At 40.2% G+C, this 17738-nt stretch overlaps 1 protein-coding gene across 1 annotated transcript in view; it reads left to right on the top strand.

Annotated features, from left to right (window-relative positions):
• EGFL6 (EGF like domain multiple 6) overlaps nt 1-17738 on the top strand; it is a 62332-nt gene that overhangs the window by 11602 nt on the left and 32992 nt on the right. The window contains exons 2-3 of the mRNA XM_021709591.1: nt 9434-9546; nt 15050-15142. Coding sequence (XP_021565266.1) covers nt 9434-9546; nt 15050-15142 — 206 coding nt within the window. The remainder of the gene's footprint in view (nt 1-9433; nt 9547-15049; nt 15143-17738) is intronic.

The raw sequence follows: 17738 nt of genomic DNA, 5'->3' as shown, positions 1-17738 counted from the left end.
TCCTTGCCTCAAGAAGGGATTCTCTTGGCCAAACATTGTTTAGGAAGAGATGAGAGAGAGAGAGAGAGAGAGAGAGAGAGAGAGAGAGAGAGAGAGAGAGAGAGAGAAACACTAGCCAGACACTGTAAGGTGGCAGAGGATGTTGGAGGGATTGGTTCAGTTCAAATTTCTAAGTTGATATGTTTCTTTTGATCAGTTGCCCGTTTTATCAGGCTCTATTGGGTGAGGTCAATTCAACCACATGCATAAAAGCCCATTTATTTCCAGATATCTATTAAATTCTAATGATTGATACTATGCCTTAACCATTAATCTTTAATATTCCATAGTGCACCAACCCAATTCTATACATTTAAAAAATACATGACTCAGAAATATGGAACTAAATTCAATTCATATTGATAGTTTTGTAAGATTTTCTGTATATACGGATTCACATATAAGGAAAAAACAATGTGTACTAGACGTCTTTTCCTAAAGAAGTGGCTCTTGATTGAGTGTGTTGATCAGAATAGGCTACTGCATCAAACCATCTCAAAATCTCAGTGACTGAACATGGTAAAAGTTTATTTGCCTGTCTTGCAGTACAAGGCATGTTTGAGAGACTCTGCTGTATGCCTTCACATGGGACCAGCCTCCAGCCATCTTGGGATACCATTTTCTTTCAGGTATGGATGGTCCTCTTTATTCGAGAGGGTGATAGGAAAGAAGCACATCAAGGATCTTTGTGAGCCAGACTTGGATGTTGCCCACATCCTGTTCACCCACATTCCAGGCCAAAACCAGGCACATGTCCTCACCTAACTGACAGGCAGCTTGGAAGTGTAGTGTAGTTTCGTGTTCAGAGAATATAGAAATGGGTTTGGTGAGTACTTAGCCTTTTCTTCCACAGTCGTTAAATTGCAACATATGAAAGCCCAGATATTTGGTCATTTTTAACTTATAAAAATGGCTATTTTGTATGATTTAGCCTGATAGTTTATGTCCCTTATCCAGAATACTCTCAACCAGGTATTTAAGTAACAGAATTGCTGAATTTGTGATGGGAAAGCTAGTAAGTAAGCATGGAATTAGAGCAAAGGGCAGATAAAAGGAGAGGATGCAGGGAAAGTAAACTGAATCATTTGCTAACATTAACTTGGAATGTCACTTGAGAACTGTGTAAAAACTAAAAATTAAAGCATTTTTTTAGCAATTTAAAAAAAATTGTCAACATCATGCTTGCCTGTACTTGATTCTTTTCTTCCCCTGAATCATATTGTTTCAGCTTAAACATAAGTATTTTAGAAGTTAATTTTCTTTGTACCCATAATTTTAGACATCTGTATATATGTATTTTCAAAAATATGGCAAGCATACAATACAGAACTGGATTCTTAGTGGAATAAATCAGTTTCCTCTGACATCTACAAATCAACAAACTAATTATTAGCAATTCTATCTAGTAATGGTTTATCCTCTTTAAACTATTTTTTCATTGTCGTGACCAGATGTAGAATTTGATGATTAAGCCAGTAAAATCCTAGTTGTGGCTGGCCCTTTCAAACTATATTTTAAAACTGGGTAAATATATAGACCTCACACCCACTAATTAAAAGGTATTCTGCTCACTTATGGACTCACATGTTTCTCTGATTGTTTTTTCCTACAGTGTTGTTTCGTGTTGCTTGGTCTTCTTTAGGAAATGCACACAGAACATGTCACAATATCCACAGAGCACCTAGAGGCTGACCTAGTATTTTCTGATTTGTGTAGCTGCCTGATTATCATAATTCATTTTATAGCTCTCCATAATGAGTTGTGTTGATTCTTAAGCAATGATTGCTTCCATTGTTTAAGCAAATGAGTGAGGCTAGATTTGATGACAAATTTCTGATATCTTCCAACAGAGCTGTAATAGTAAGATGCTTTTTTGTGACTGGGAAAAGAATCCCTTACAGTGGATAAGAAATTTTACTTTATTAACAAACTTTTGAGGGCTCAAGTATTAGTCATCAGCATTCTTGAGAGTGTTATAAGTGACACTTTATACAACGTCAAAACAATGACTTAGGAGAAATGAATTCACCTCAGATTTCTCAGTTTTACCTTTTCACCTGAAAGCAGGTATGTGAAAGCAATAACGCTCAAGAAAATGAAGATTTCTCTGGAGAGTTGTGGTAATGTGCAAACAATATATGAATTTCATCTTTTGGTAACTTTCTCCTGTTAGTTAACCCCAGGTAGCATTCCTTGCAATTTAAAGTAATTGGCTCTGACTGGTATACACGAAATAGGTTTAGCCACCTGTATCAAGGACTTTGGGTTGGTTTCTAATTAGACTTTTAAAAAATATCAGATTTCAACAAATTCCCATCTGTTTTTTGTGTGATTTCACATCTAACCATTTCAGAACTCTTGTAGCTTAGTGAGCTCACCCTACTTCTTCTTTTTTTTTTTTTTTTGCCAGGAAGCAGGATTTTTTTTTCTTTTTTCTTTTATTTTAAAGATATGGGGTACAATTTATGGTTAGGTATACAAGTGGTCATCATACAGGTCAAGTTGGGAGCTCCCTTTGGCGATTCCTAAAAGATCTAGAAATTGACCTTCCATATGACCCAGCAATCACCCTACTTCTACTGAGGTTGTTTGTGTATTGCAAAGTGTTGATATTTCCAACTGCTTGAAATCCTCCTATAACTCTCTGGATCCTGCAGAATAGATACAATGATTTGCATGGATACAGGTTTCTTCTTTCTGGCCTCTGCTTATCTCCATGCCCCTTCTCCATTCCACCATTCCCTCTGCTACCCCTCCCACTCCCCTGCTCCTACCATATACCACTACCTATGCTCAAATGTACAGGCCACCAACTCCCCATGTTCTTAGTGGCTCTACCCTTGGTCTGTACATTTGAGCTGTTGTCTCTGCCTGGAACACCTTCCCCACTATACAGCCATCCCAACATAATATCTCCTGTATCCTCCCCTAGCTCCTAAGAACTCACCCCTTTAGCATAAGTCGTATGGTGGAGAATATTTATCTGTTTACTCCCAAATCTTTGCTCCTAGACTGTAAGTTATTTGTGAACAGGGGCTGTTCTCATATGCATCCTACAGTCTCAGTGCCTAGTACAGTACCTGACATGTGTAGTGACCTAATAAATTTTGGGTAGACGGATGGATGGATGGATGGATAGTTTGGTGAAGTATATTCCCCTCTGGCTTATAATACCAGTGAAATAGTTTTTCTTGGCCTTAGTTTCTTTGTGTGCAAAATGATAGATTGGAACTGGATGATATCTAAGTTCACTTTCCTTAAGGTGAAATTCTATAATAATCTCCTCTTACAGTGAAAATTCATTGCCACAAGCATAAAAGAGGAAAGTCACATAAAAACTGTGGTATCTATAAGGATGTGCCTCACAGACTTCCAAGAGCCCCAATTACTTTGCTCCTGGAAATCCATCACCACTTGTAAATGAGGCCACAATTCCCAGAGGCTGCTCCCACCAATGACTGAGCATGGCAGGGATAGGAAAGCAGACCCTTTTGTGGGCAACATGGCTCTCCTTTGAAGATTGACATAACTGATAATTTTAATCCTACTACTAGTACTAATAAGAGAAACCAGTTTGGAAGCATTTACTGTGTTGGTTACTGTTCATATGCCCTTTGCATATATTAAATCATTTCATTATCACAAATACCATTTAGGCAACTACTTTTGTTTTCCCCATTTTAGAAATGAGATAGCTAAGGCATAGAAACATGAAGTTGCCGGGCTCGGTGGCTCAGCCTGTAATCCCGCGCCTTTGGGAGGCTGAGGTGAGTGAATTGCCTGAGCCCGTGGGTTCGAGACCCGCTTGGGCAGCGAGACCTCATCTCTACAATAAAAAAAAAAAAAAAAAAAATCAGCCAGGCGCGATAGCGCATTCCTGTAATTCCGGCTACTCGGAAGGCTGAGGCGGAAGGATCGCCGGAGCCCAACAGGTCGAGGCTGCGGTGGCCGGGAGCGGCCACTGCACTCCAGTCTGGGTGACAGAGTGAGACTCCAACTCAAAAAAAAAGAAACATGAAGTTACTTGCTGAAGGTAAGAGAGTTAATATATAGTAGAGCCAGAATTCAAACCTAAGAAGAAGACCATAGTCCTGACCACCATGTCATGCAGCTTCTCAACATTCAGGGTCTATCCTACTCTCTTACTGGAAGAACTCTACTCATTTGACTTTCCTGACACTGTACTAACCTGGTGTTCCTCTGAGTATTGCCTGGGTCTCTTTCAGGACTTTTCTGCTCTTTGGTTCACCTCTTACATGGTGACTTCCTTCGGGCTCTGTTCTAAGCCTCCTTTTCTTTGTAACTACATCTGCTCCCATAGATTCAGTTGCCATCCACCTGCAGGTGATTTTAAAAACTAGTCTTGCTTCCTGGACTTCTCACCCAAATATCCAGCCTCCTACTCAACATCTCCTCTAGGTTGTCTGTCTGATGAGCACTCAAGATCAGCATGTGCCAAAGAAAACTCATCATTTACCCTATTCTTTAACATATCCCTCCATCCATATTTCCCTTTCCAAAAATATGAGGCTGCCATGTCGGATATCTGATAGTGCATCTCTCTCACACTCCACATCCAATCAACTAGAATGCAAACTCCATGAAGGCAGAGATCTTATTTCCTTCTCGATTGCTGATGAACCTCTGGAAACTAATGTAGTGCCTGATACATTGTAGATGCTCAATAAATACTTGTTGAAAGAATAAATAAGTGAATGAATGGCTCTGATCTTTTACCAAGTCTTTTGATTTCACTTTAATTCCATTCATTTCTCCCTATCTCCACTGCTACTGCTCGAGTCTAAGCAACCAAAATCTATCTTCTGTGCCAATTTGTATCCTTTCTTCCTTTCTGCCTCCCTCCAATCAATTTTCCAGACTGCTCCCATGACAATGTTTTCCAAAAGAAAAATCTTATCAAATAACCTTCCTACTTAAAACCTGTCAGTGCTGTCTTATTAATACTAGGAACCCCAAAGTCCTAACTTGACTCACAAGATCCTCTGTGATGTAGACTCTTTCCACCTCTTGAGGTTCATTTCTCACCAGTTGACTCTTCCCTCCCTTTGCTCCAATCCTCTGGTCTCCTACCAATTTCTCAAGCACAAGCATGGCATCTCTTACCTCAGTCCACACTCATTCTGTTCCCTCTGCCTGTAATAGGCTTTCACTTTATATGGCTGACCCCTGTTCACCTGAAGTCTCATTTGAAGGTTTCTCCATCAAAGACAACATCTCAGATCCCTTAGACCAGATTGTTTCTTTGCTTTAAGTTTCTATAGTGGACTGGATATGTTTAGTACTTCTATTATCCTAACCTTCTTGTCTAAAAGCTCATGAGTCAGGGACCCAGTCTGCCAAACACCTAGAACAGTGCTCAATACATTTTAATGCCCTATAGAGGATTGCATTGGGTTTTTTGGCATCAAGAAATAGGTAAGGCTCTTCCTATTGAGAATGGGGTGGATATTGTTTGCAAATCTGCAGTCAAGAAGTTGACAGGTCATCTCTAAGATTTTGTTGCTAGATTGAAATTTAATTCAATGAACCCCACATTTCTTATAAAAGTATGGAATTAAAATCCCATAGGCATAATTTCATCCTTAACAGCTTTTTTGCTTATTGTGTTTTCTTTTTAAATCCAACTCAAATGTCACCTCTCCTGTGACATTTCCCTTCTCTTTCCCAGGCAAAGTTAATTGCTTCCTTTATTCTCCTTCCCAAATATCAGTCAGCTTCATGGTGTTAAAGGAAGAGGTGAAAGCAAATTTGAACACTTTGTCGAGGTTTCTTTTAGATGTGTATGGTTAAGAAATAGACTCTGAGTATCTACATGAAAGGGGTTTTTGCAGTGAGAAAAAGTTACACTATCTTGTTCACCAAGGTATAAAAATATTTGTTTTTATTGAATAATTTCAAGCTTGTGTTCAAATCTTAAGGACATCAAAACAAATAACTCAATTTACAAATCGACAAATGACCTGAATAGACATTTCTCCAGAGATACAAATGACCTATAAACACTTGAAAGATGCTTAACTTTATTAGCCATCAGGGAAATCCAAGTTAAAACCACAAGGATACTATTTCTCAAGCACTAGGATGGCTACAATTTTTTAAAGTGAACAATAAGAAGTACTGGTGAGCATATGAAAAAACTAGAACTCTCATACATTGCTAATGGAACTGTGAAATGATGCAGTCATCCTGGAAAAAAGTTTGGCAGTTCCTCAGAAAGTTAAACATAAAGTTATCGTATGTTGGTTTAAGCAGCTATAAAAAATTACCATAGACTAGATGACTTCTAAATAGTAGAAATGTATTACAGTTCTGAAGGTTGAATGTTCAAGATCAGGCTGCCAGCATGGTCAGGTTCCTGTGAGGGCTGTCTTTAGAGTTGCAGATTGTCAACTTTTCAAACTAGCTGGCTCTCTGGCCTCTTCCTGTAAATGCACTAATCCCATTCATGACAGCTCCACTCTCATGACCTAATTACCTTCCAAAGGCCCCACCTCCAAATACCATCACATTGGGGCTAGGGTTTCAATATATGAATTTGAGGGGGACACATTCAGTCCAATGCATCATATGACTCAGCAATTCCAATTCCCAGACACATACCCAACAGAAATGAAAACATACATCCACAGAAAATTGTGCACCAATGTTCATAGCAACATTAATCATAGTGGCCAAAAGGTGGAAACAGCCCACATATACATCAACTGTTAAATGAATAAACAAAATGTGGTATATCCATACCATGGAATATTATTCAACAGTAAAAAGGAATGAACTATGACTGCATACCAAAGAATCCGAGCACAAAAAGCTACATACATATATGATTCCATTTATATAAAATATCCATAATAGGCAATCTAAAGACAAAAAGTACACTTGTAATTGTCAGGTGGTGGAGAAAGGAATTAATTGAGATTAACTGCTAATAGGCATGAGGTTTCTTTTTGGAGTGATAGACATTCTCAAATTAAATGGAAGTGCGAATACTAAAAATCACTAAAGCATATACTTTAAAATAGTGAATTTTATGTTATGTGACATATATCAATTTTAAAATGCTAAAACAAAAAATTCTTAAGGGCATAATTGTGTTTGGACTAGTACTTATTTACTCAGTACACTTTATGGTCAGTAGTCTACAGTTTCCTCTTTTTTATTGATAAGTAATATTTTACTTATCACATGTATTTGTCGCATGGTACATGTATTTGTTGCATGCATAGACTGTGTAATGATTAAGTCAGGGTATTTGGGGGATCCATCATGTCAAGTATTTAGCATTTCTATGTGTTGGTATCATTTTAAATCCTCTCTTCTAGCTACTTTGAAATATACAATACCTGCTATCAACTTTTGGGGTTTATTATAATTTCTTCTTTAGGAATTGCCAGTTATATGCAGACTGGTTTAGGAATGTGGTATCCCTTATAGAACCATTACTAATGTACAGATTCAATTATGTCAGATGGCTGCATTATTTCTCAGTCAAAACTCTTTCTCAGAGCATTATGGTGATATTTAGCATGCTGTCCTATACAGTATAGACTGTAAACTTAGAGCAAAGACCATGTTCTTTGCATAACCGTACTCCATGTGCCCAAGGCAGTGCTTGGAACATAGCAAGTGCTCAATAAATGTTTTGCTTTAAAGTGATAATACTTAATGAAGGACAATTTTGCCTTCTATGGGGCATTTGGCAATGTCGGGAGACACTTTTGATTGTCATAACTGGAGAGATGTGTGTTACTGGCTGCTAAATGACTTAGAATGCACAGGACAACTTCCTGTGCATTCTTTATTCAATAAAGAATAATCTGGTTCAAAATATTAGTCATGTAGAGGTTGAGAAGCCTATTCTAAATGCTTGTGTGAAAGATTTATGAATCCCTAAAATTAATTCCATTAAAAGATGAAAAAGTAAATGATAAAATCATCCTTGCATTTGGTGCTCACAGTTAATGAAATGTCCCAGACCATATCTTTATAGCTATTAACGAAGTAATCAAATTCGTGGGAGAGGCAGACCATGAGGGAAATCTACAAGGTTGTTTAGCTTCCTGACCTTGACAGAGATATTGTTAACTTGCATAAAATTCAGTACTGTAGCAAAAAGCACATGGTGAAATGTGCATTCCTTTGTATGTTAAAGAGCTCAGAAAACATTTTAACAGTGTATTTAGTATGCGTGAGGAAACAGTCACAGCCCGCCCCCAAAATACACAGTGCAAGTCTTTTCTCCTAAGGTCTGGTAGCGACCCAGTCCTACACGAGGATAGTAAGTGGGTAAACACACAGCAAGCTTCCTCCGTGCCACACTGCTTAGGGGTACTTGGTAGGGGTGAGAGGCTCGCTCTTTCAGCCCTTTAGATCAGGCAAGCTACAGTCTGCAGGCCAAGGCTGGAGGCCTCCTGTTTGTACACAGCCCATGAGCTAAGAACAGTTTTTACATTTCAAATGGTTGATGATGGATCAAAAAGAGAATACTATGTCATGCTTATGAAAATTATATATATGTTATTCAAATTTCAGTGCTCATAAATAAAGTTTTATTGGAACACAATCATGACCATATGTTTACCATTGTCTATAGCTGCATTTGTGCTTAGACAGAGATCTTATGGCCTGCAAAACCTAAAATACTTACCATCTGGCCTCTTACAGAAAGCATTTGCCAATATCTGCTCAACAGTTAAAAAGTTTAGCAAATTTTGTCTCCACAAAACCATGTGGAATGAGAATGAGTCCTGGGCTAAAAATCCCTGACACCAGCTCTGCTGGGGATGTGACTCCACTCCACTGGGCTGGAGTTTCTTTCTCTGTAACATGAGAGGGCTTCACTGAAGGATCTCTAGAGCCCTTCCAGCTCCATAACCATCTATAGCTTGTGATAATTCCAGTATATTCAATGGTTACCAGGTAACAATGGAGTAGAAGTGCAAAGCTCTTGTCTGGGACAAAACCACAGTCAGGGAGTCACACTACCATACTTGGTACTGAAACAGACACAGACCTGGCTAGCCACTGTGCCTATATAGAGCAGATTTGAGCAGTGGGTACTCTATGAGGTTCAAAGACACATATTTTGGGGCACTTTCTTGTTCCCTAATTTTATAGATTGTGTAACCCAATTCTTTTAACCCTGAAAGCAAAGGAAATTGATTAAACTAATAATTGGGGAAGGCTGGCAAGGGATCGTAATAGAGGCTGGCAACCCCAAAATACAGATTTTCAAAATCTAATTTAGCACTTACTGCGGGTTAGTTGAAATTAACGAGGTAATTGGCACCTCTGTGGTTCCTTTAGTAGCAGGGAAGAGTCTCTGTTACCTTTTCTGTTTCCTTGGTACTAACATGTGGTTCTTTATCTGCAGTCCACGGGATCATGGGTTGTTGGCATCGGCACACCAGCCTGGAGTCTGTCACTATGGAACTAAACTAGCCTGCTGCTACGGCTGGAGAAGGAACAGCAAGGGAGTCTGTGAAGGTAATTTTGTAAAAACTCAGACCCTGCATTTGGCTCAATGTCCTTAGGTTTTTATCTGTGACACCACAAGGTCTCACAAAATTGCCAGTGGATTCTTCAAGGATGGATAGCTACCAGTACCCAAGGTCTGGGTTTCTATGAGATCTCTTCTCAGTCAAAATGTAGCTGACACCCTCACACTAGACGTGATTTATCTTAGGAGATTGCCTTGTCAATTATTTTTGTTACTATCTTAGTGACTATGACTGGGTTGTTTGTTTTGGGTTTTGTTTTTAATCTGGAGGAACTGAGATGGATAAAAACAAGGTCAATAAATTCCTCCTCTGAATTATGCCAACTAATTTCTAATGAAATCCACTTTTTAAGTATTAATCACCCAACCAGTATTTCAGCAGCAAAAAGTAAGCCTTTTACCTCATAGATTTGTTACTCACATTTTTTAAATCCATAGTAACAGTTTCTAAATGTTTTCATGGAACACATGCATGTATGCAAAGATTTTAAGTATCTTGCTGATTCTTTTGTACAAATTGCAAACTAAGGAACAATAATTTGCCTTAGCCATTGTTTCTCAGACTGTGTTAGAAAATCCAAGAAAATCCTCTGATCATTTCAAGAAGGCTGGAGAGGGGAGAGATGAGCATAGCTTTTGCCTTGTTTTGCTTTTTATGATGTTCCATAATGACCAACGTTTGCAGTGTAGAGAAATCAAATCCACATTCCTAGTGACTGGCCGACCAAGGGTACATTTCTTCAGGACAAGAATCTGGTCTTACTGTCCCCATAGTTTCTTAGTGACAGGATGGCAAGAGCATAAAGATGCTAGGAAAAAAAGGAAGATCATCATTGCCCACTTAGATAAAGAAAGTTAGATGATCCCCCTGGGACCTATGTCAATTAAAAGTTGAATCCTCGCCCTGATTGAATTGATAGTGTCATGATCAAGGGCACTAAAAACCAGACTTTTAATGTGTGTGACCTTGGACAAGGTTGGTAAGCCATCTAAGGATCCATTTCCTCCTCTGCAACATAGAGAAAGTAATACCTACCTCCAAGGGAAAAGAATGTATGCATTAAATGCTGTGCTCATTACCTAGCACGCATAGAAAATGCCTCATAAATTACCACTGCTTCAGGAAGGACCAATAACAGACTTCTGTTCGTTGAAACACCAGGTGATGGGGGGATTACATGTGGCTTTATTCTTTTTCTAGACACAATGGAACATATTTTTATTTGAAGTCAGTCAGGTGGAAAGGGGCAAAAACCATGTGAAACTCATGATTTAAAATCTCTTACAGTCACACAAACCTCAGCACCTACTGCCATAAAACTTGTAAGACCCGGTCTGTCGCTGGGGAATAAATAAGGACAAGCGTTGGCTTTCTGGGAGGGCTATTCTGTAACTAGATCAGAGCAGTTTGGCCATGGTAGAGGCAGTCAATCACGTTGTCACTATACAATATCACAAGCATGGAAGAATTTGAAGCAAGATGTTAAAAGGCAAGTACAGAGGGTTCAGGTAAAACGTTCACTATGCAAGTTTTGCAAGCTGATGAGATTGTCCGCCCTCCTCTCCTGTCCCATTCAAATGTCCAAGTTGTAAAGTACAATGATTTTATATCTAAAATGTATATCATATTTCATCCAATTTACGTGATCCTTCTTGATGGTAAAGTCGTATGTTCCTAGAAGTATCAAATAACAGGGTAGTTTGCTGGGATGCTGATTTCTGAGCCAGAGTGTGGGCTGCATGGTAATGAGAACACACATCAACCTGCCCAAACAAATAGAGCCAGACCCCAGGCTCTGCAGTCCTGACCCTCCCAAGTCTTTCCCTCCATGCATCTATTCGTCCATCAGTCTTCTCAAGGCCCTGCCTCCATGCATGCTGGAGCATTTTTTTCTTTTTTGAGTTGAGGAATTACTTTGTCATCCAGGCTAAAGTGCAGTGGCACAATCACTGCTCACCCCTGCCTTGACTTCCTGGGCTCAGGTGATCCTTCTGCCTCAGTCTCCCGGTTTATTTTTTGTTTATTTGTTTGTTTGTTTGTTTGTTTGTGGAGATAGGGTTTCACTATGTTGCCCAGGCTGGTCTCAAACTTCCAGGCTCAAGCAATACTTCTGCCTCAGCCTCCCAAAGTGTTGGGAATATAGACATGAGCCTCTGCACCTGGCTGATGCTGGAGCTTTCCAACTCTCGGCCTCTGTCCTGTGTAAATCTGCTCCCAGGGCAGGGTCTGATCAACTCAATATTAATAACTTTAAAATGTATGCCACTTTAGCAAGATGGAATATCAAGTTGTCTACAAACAAATCCCAACTAAAAAGCTGCTGATGGAGGCGTTTTGGGGAAAACTGAATAAGAGACTTTTACATTGTTTACAGCGTGCTTCAATCTCAGGCCGTTTTAAACACAAACTGAATTTCTCTTTGCTGTGGATTGGCTCTTCCAGTCACAGATCCAAAGTTACTGTAAATTGAAAACATCTTTCTGAAGTTTTGACCTTATAGCAAGGGTATTATTCACCATTTCTCCTATGTTCTATTTGGCATTTATCCTGGACTTTCCTGTCTGGACCACACTGGAAATCAGTTTCCAGCAAACAGCCAGAGGTCTTTAGAACTTTTTTAAAAATCTATTTTTCTAACACATGAATTTAAAGCTACATCTCCAAGCACATATCCATAACAAAATAGACACTAGAAATTAAATGTTTTCTCTTTTGTCTCTAAAAGTGGAAAACTTTGCTAGGAAAACATTTTCCCCTGTGATTTGTTCAGGACCATAAAATGTTCCCCTGGTAAAAGTTCTACAACTGTTAGTTTTTTCAGTTGAATATCTACCATGCTTACAACACTATATTAAATTCTACAGGAGAAACAATAATGAATGTTTAAGGCCCTATACTGAAGGCACTTGGAAGCAAGCAGTAGATAGAAGTCAAGGCTAGTAGCCAAATATATACCTCATTATTTAATAAGACAAAACTGATCAGCTGCACAGGAGAAGTCTGCCAAGATTCTGGGCTGTTCTCAAACTTGAGAAGAAGTTCACAAGTGGCTGGAGAAATCTGTAAAAACTTCTAGAAGAAGGAGCTATGCAAGGTGGTCCTTGAAGAATGGGGAGAATGTTAATCACTGGAGGGTCTGGGAGGTGTACCTTAGGGAGGGGGTAGGAAGAGAGAAAGCAAAGGATAGGTCTAGGGAGCAGCAAGCAATCGAGTTTGGCTACAGTGTTACCTATGTCTAGGGAGGCTGGAAAAGAAGATAGAGGCCAGATCATGGTGTTGAACTTGGTTGTGATACCTGTACTATGTTCAGGAGGGAACAAAGATTATTTGATGACCTCTGTACAAAGTATGGCATGATAAGAGATGCGCTTTTAGAATAACCATTTAATGTCGTGTTATTCTAAAATAACAGGAGCAGATCCTGAAAGAGGGTTTCTTGTACAAATATTCTGTTGAAGGATGTCTTAGGAGAAGTCTGTAAGAGAGTGAAGGAGCAAGGGAAGAAGGTAGGCAGAGATGTGCTATCAAGAGAGTCTAGCTTTAGCCTGATCCCACAGGGACCTCTAGGGCATTAATTGCACCATAGAGTTCATCCTACCACCAAACAAGGAGCTAGGCTGTTAGACCACTGCATCAGTGGGGAAAGTGAGGAGAGAGACGGGGAGCCAGTGTCACCTCCTAAGTATCTGTGACAAGATGGTTCCCATTAGCTAGGCAAATATTTGTTCAGTGAATGAGTTGGTGGTAGAAACAAGGACAGGATGTTGTAACTGATTGGTCTGGAAATAAGCAAAAGTAGATAACTGAGATTCTGAGTCTAGGTAACTGGGAGAGGAATGATGGCATTAACAAAAATTAGGGTACGAGGTTGTAGGAAAAGATGCTGGAATCTTTACTTTTATTTTTAATTATTTATTTAGTCAGAGTCCCACTTTGTTGTCCAGGCTGGAGTGCAGTGGCACAATCATGGTTTGCTGTAGCCTCAAAACCCTGGGCTCAATCCATCACAGACAACACCACATCCAGTTTTTTTTTTTGGAGGGGGCGGTGGCTAGAGTCTCACTCTGTCGCCCAGGCTGGAGTACAGTGACATGATCACAGCTACTGAAGTCTCAACCTGCTGGGCTCAAATGGTTCTTCCGCCTCAGCCTTCCAAGTAGCTGGGACTGCAGGTGTGTACCACCATGCCAGGTTAATTTTTTGATTGATTGTAAAGACAAGGTCTCACCATGTTGCCTAGGCTGTTCTCAAACTCCTGGACCCAGGCAGTTCTCTCACCTTGGTCTCCCTAAGTGCTGGACATACAGGCGTGAGCCACTGTGCCCGACCTGGCTAATCTGTTTGTTTGTTTAATTTGTTGTAGGATTGAGGTCATGCTATGTTGCCTCGACTGGTCTTGAACTCCTGGGCTCAAGCCATTCTTGATTCTGGGACTTTTAGAAACAGGACTGCTTAGAAGCATCATTCCTGGGCAACTGCTGAGTCATTCTTTCACCCTACAGCTATTTCCTGAACTCCTACTAGATCCAGAAACAGAATTCTTGATACCCTAAGAGTTTCCTGACTCTGTCATTTGTTATTTCTTCGCCCTCTCCCTATCTACTCTTAGGATTTTTCCCATTTTCCTTTTTTCTATGTAAACTATTTTTTTCCTTGTCTCTTCCTTGAGAGCAGAACTCAAACTATCATCTTTTGTTGTGTTTTCTTGTCCCCAACTCAATCAGTTGCAACATCCTATTCCTGTTGTTTCTCTCATCACTTTATTCATCAAACAAATATTTATTGATATCTGTTTTATTACTTTGTGTCAGATGTTGAGATAGAGAAGCGAATAAGACAGACAAACAAATCCTTCCTTTGCTGTGCTTCCTCATGCGTCCATCATCATCATCATCATCATCATCATGCTTTTAGTTCCCATCCTTAGAGCTGGATATAGCATCTCCCTGCCTCCAACCTGTAGATCGTTCAGTCTGACTGATAACGCAGAACATTAAAAAAGATTTTGATCATTCAAAGGAAAAAATAGAGAAAGTATGGAGGAGACAAAAAAAGGGCAAGAAATAGAAAGAAAGGGAGGAACCTTGGCACTTGTCCCAGGGTTACTCTGGAGTCTCTTCCAGTCCAAACACTATACTTCTTTTATTAAAGGTTTTGTGCTTATATGCAAAACTGGCTGACTGTGGTCTGGGAGGTTTTATATTTCATTGGCTACCACTGATGTCATGGCAGTGCTAAGCAAAGTCACAGTAAACTTGCAAGTGTTGGGTGGGAGAGTGGTAATCTCGTTCACAAACAAAACACTTTCCGGTGTCTGAAAGGTGAAAGCGGACTAGAGAGGAGGCAGATCATCCCCTATACACCTCCACGGAGTGCTCTGCCATACAGAAGGTGGCTAATTTGACGTGCATGCATTTCCCTGTACTAACTACTGAGTAACTACTAACTACTCCTCTTTTTTATCATCAAGAAATCTTTTCCTTCCACAGCTACATGCGAAACTGGATGCAAGTTTGGTGAGTGTGTGGGACCAAACAAATGCAGATGCTTTCCAGGATACACCGGGAAAACCTGTAGTCAAGGTCAGTACGACAGCCCAAGGACATAGTACAAATTCAATCATTGCAGCTGGGTTGGTGACACCACATGGTGCACAGGATTTCTTCAGTTTTTTCTTTCTTTCTTTCTTTCTTTTTTTTTGAGTCAGTGTCTCACTCTGTTGCCCAGACTGGAGTGCAGTGGCACGCTCACGTTCACAGCCACCCCAGCATCGACCTGCTGGGCTCCAGCAATCCTTCTGCCTCAGCCTTCCAAGTAGCTGGAACTACAGATGCATGCTACCACACCCGGCTAATTTGTGATTTATTGTAGAGATGAGGTCGCGCCAAGTTGCCTGGGCTGATCTCAAACTCACGGGCTCAGGCAATCTACTTACCTTGGTTTCCTGGCGTGCTGGGATTACAGGCTGAGCCACCAAGCTCGGCCTCTTCAGTTTTTTAAAAGTCAAATCTTCAAATGAAAGTGGTTTCAGAACAAGATTTTTCAATCTCTTCTTCTTGAAAAAATATAAAAATTCTGTTGTTTTTGTCAAGATGCTCAATAAAAGGCCCCCTTTTCAGACATAATTTTATTGTATTTTAAAACTACCTAAGAAATGCATATTTTTATTTTAAAACTCCAACAATGCAAAAAGACATAAATTAAAAAATGAGAGTCTCCACCACTAATCGTTACTATAACCATAGTTGGGGTTGTTCAAGATCCTTGAGTCCTTTGCTCTGAGAATACAAGCACTAGCCTCATAAGCATCTTTCCATGTCAGCACATACAGAGTGCCCTTATACTTTTTAAGGCTGTATTCTAGTCCCTGCTGTAAATACTTTTATCATTTATGCAAAAAAGTTTTATCTAACCATCATCATTGATGTTGCTTTCAATCTTTTGCCATCACAGTGTTATTCATATCTTTGCACTCGTGATTGAGTATTTATGTAGGATAAACATCTAAAAATGGAATTATTGGGTTGAATGATGTGTATATATTTGTTGCAATTGATATATATATTTTTTTGAGTTTGAGTCTTACTCTGTCGCCCAGACTGGAGGGCAGTGGCCGCTCCCAGCCACCGCAGCCTCGACCTGCTGGGCTCTGGCGATCCTTCCGCCTCAGCCTTCCGAGTAGCCAGAATTACAGGCACGCACTACCACGCCCGGCTAATTTTTTGATTTTATTGTAGAGATGAGGTCTCGGCTGCCCAGGTGGGTCTCGAACCCGTGGGCTCAGGCAATCCACTCACTTTAGCCTCCCAAAGGCGCGGGATTACAGGCCGGATATCTTTTAAAAGACAACTGTAACTTTTGTCATAGACTGTTTATCTGAGGATATTTAAAAGTTTATTTATAATATCTAGAACAGTGGTTCTCAATCTGGTGATTTTGTCCACCAAGAAAAGTTGCCAGATAAAATATAGTTAAAATTTAAACAACAACAATTTTATAGCATACATATGTTCCAAACACTGTATGTGATGTACACATTTTTAAAAAACATTAGTCATTTATCTGAAATTCAAATTCTGTATTGTTATGTTTTGTCTTTTTGTTTTTGAGACAGTGTCCCACTATGTTGCCAAGGCTGGAATACAGTTACTGCAGCCTTGCACCCCTGGTCTCAAAGCAATCCTCTGGCCTCAGCCTCTCAAGTAGCTGGGATTACCGGCACATGCCACTGCACCCAGCTGAAATTTGTATTTTATTTGCCAAATCTGGAAGCCTAACCCCAGGGGACGTCTGTCAGTGTCTGAAGACAGTTGGAGGGGGTGCTACTGGCATCTAGTGGGTAGAGGCCAGGGATGCTACTAAACATCTTACAATGCACAAGACAGCCCCCACAACAAAGAATGATCTGGCCCAAGATGTCAACAGAGGTTGAGAAACCCTGGCATAAAGAAACATGCAATAATTAAGAAAGGTTGCCTAGTCCTATCATGAAGTTGGGCAAAGAGCAGCAAATCAAGTTCAGCTGTCCATCAGAAAGGCTGCTAGAAGAGGGGAGAATGGAGCTTCAGAGAATTCTGGGCACCCACTTCACTCTACCATTCCCAACCCTTGCTGCCAAGCCCAGAGATTAGCCCCGTACACTGAAATAGCTGTTCTTTGAACCAGCCCTGCAGCCTCAGCGAGGAATCTCTGACTCTCTTATTTCCTACTACCAGCATAGACACCAGAGCCCTGAAGGTGCTTCTTAGAACTGCATCCAACTGCTTGAGAACAGTGCATCAAGAATCATTCTCTCATAAGTGATCATCCAGCTGTATCCATTACCAGAGGTTTTACACCAGAAAACTTGCTTTTCCATATGTTCTGGATTCAGTGCCAAGATACCTCCTCGAGAGATTTGAAATAGAGATGACATTTTGCATTCTAGTTTTCATTTCACAGTAAAATGTTAATGTTGAGGGAGTGGTCAGGTTGGCTCAAGTTTGGGGGCAGTCTGTCTTCCCCCCATAGCCTCTCTGCCCCATGGCAAACTGACCAAAGTCCGACAGGCCCTCAGTCTTCAAGTGATATCTTTCCCAAAATGCTTCTTCCAAGGGACAAGTGAGTCATTTCTCAAGCCCCCTTTTGAAGTGGATAGGATCTGTGAGAGAGAAGACAGGATAGAGGGAACAGGCGATG

Source organism: Carlito syrichta, unplaced genomic scaffold (assembly GCF_000164805.1).
Source record: "Carlito syrichta isolate Samal-C Ts95f unplaced genomic scaffold, Tarsius_syrichta-2.0.1 Scaffold71963, whole genome shotgun sequence".
NCBI classification, from domain to species: domain Eukaryota; kingdom Metazoa; phylum Chordata; class Mammalia; order Primates; family Tarsiidae; genus Carlito; species Carlito syrichta.
Note: the sequence above shows the minus strand (reverse complement) of the source record. Positions and strands in the feature narration are given on the sequence as shown.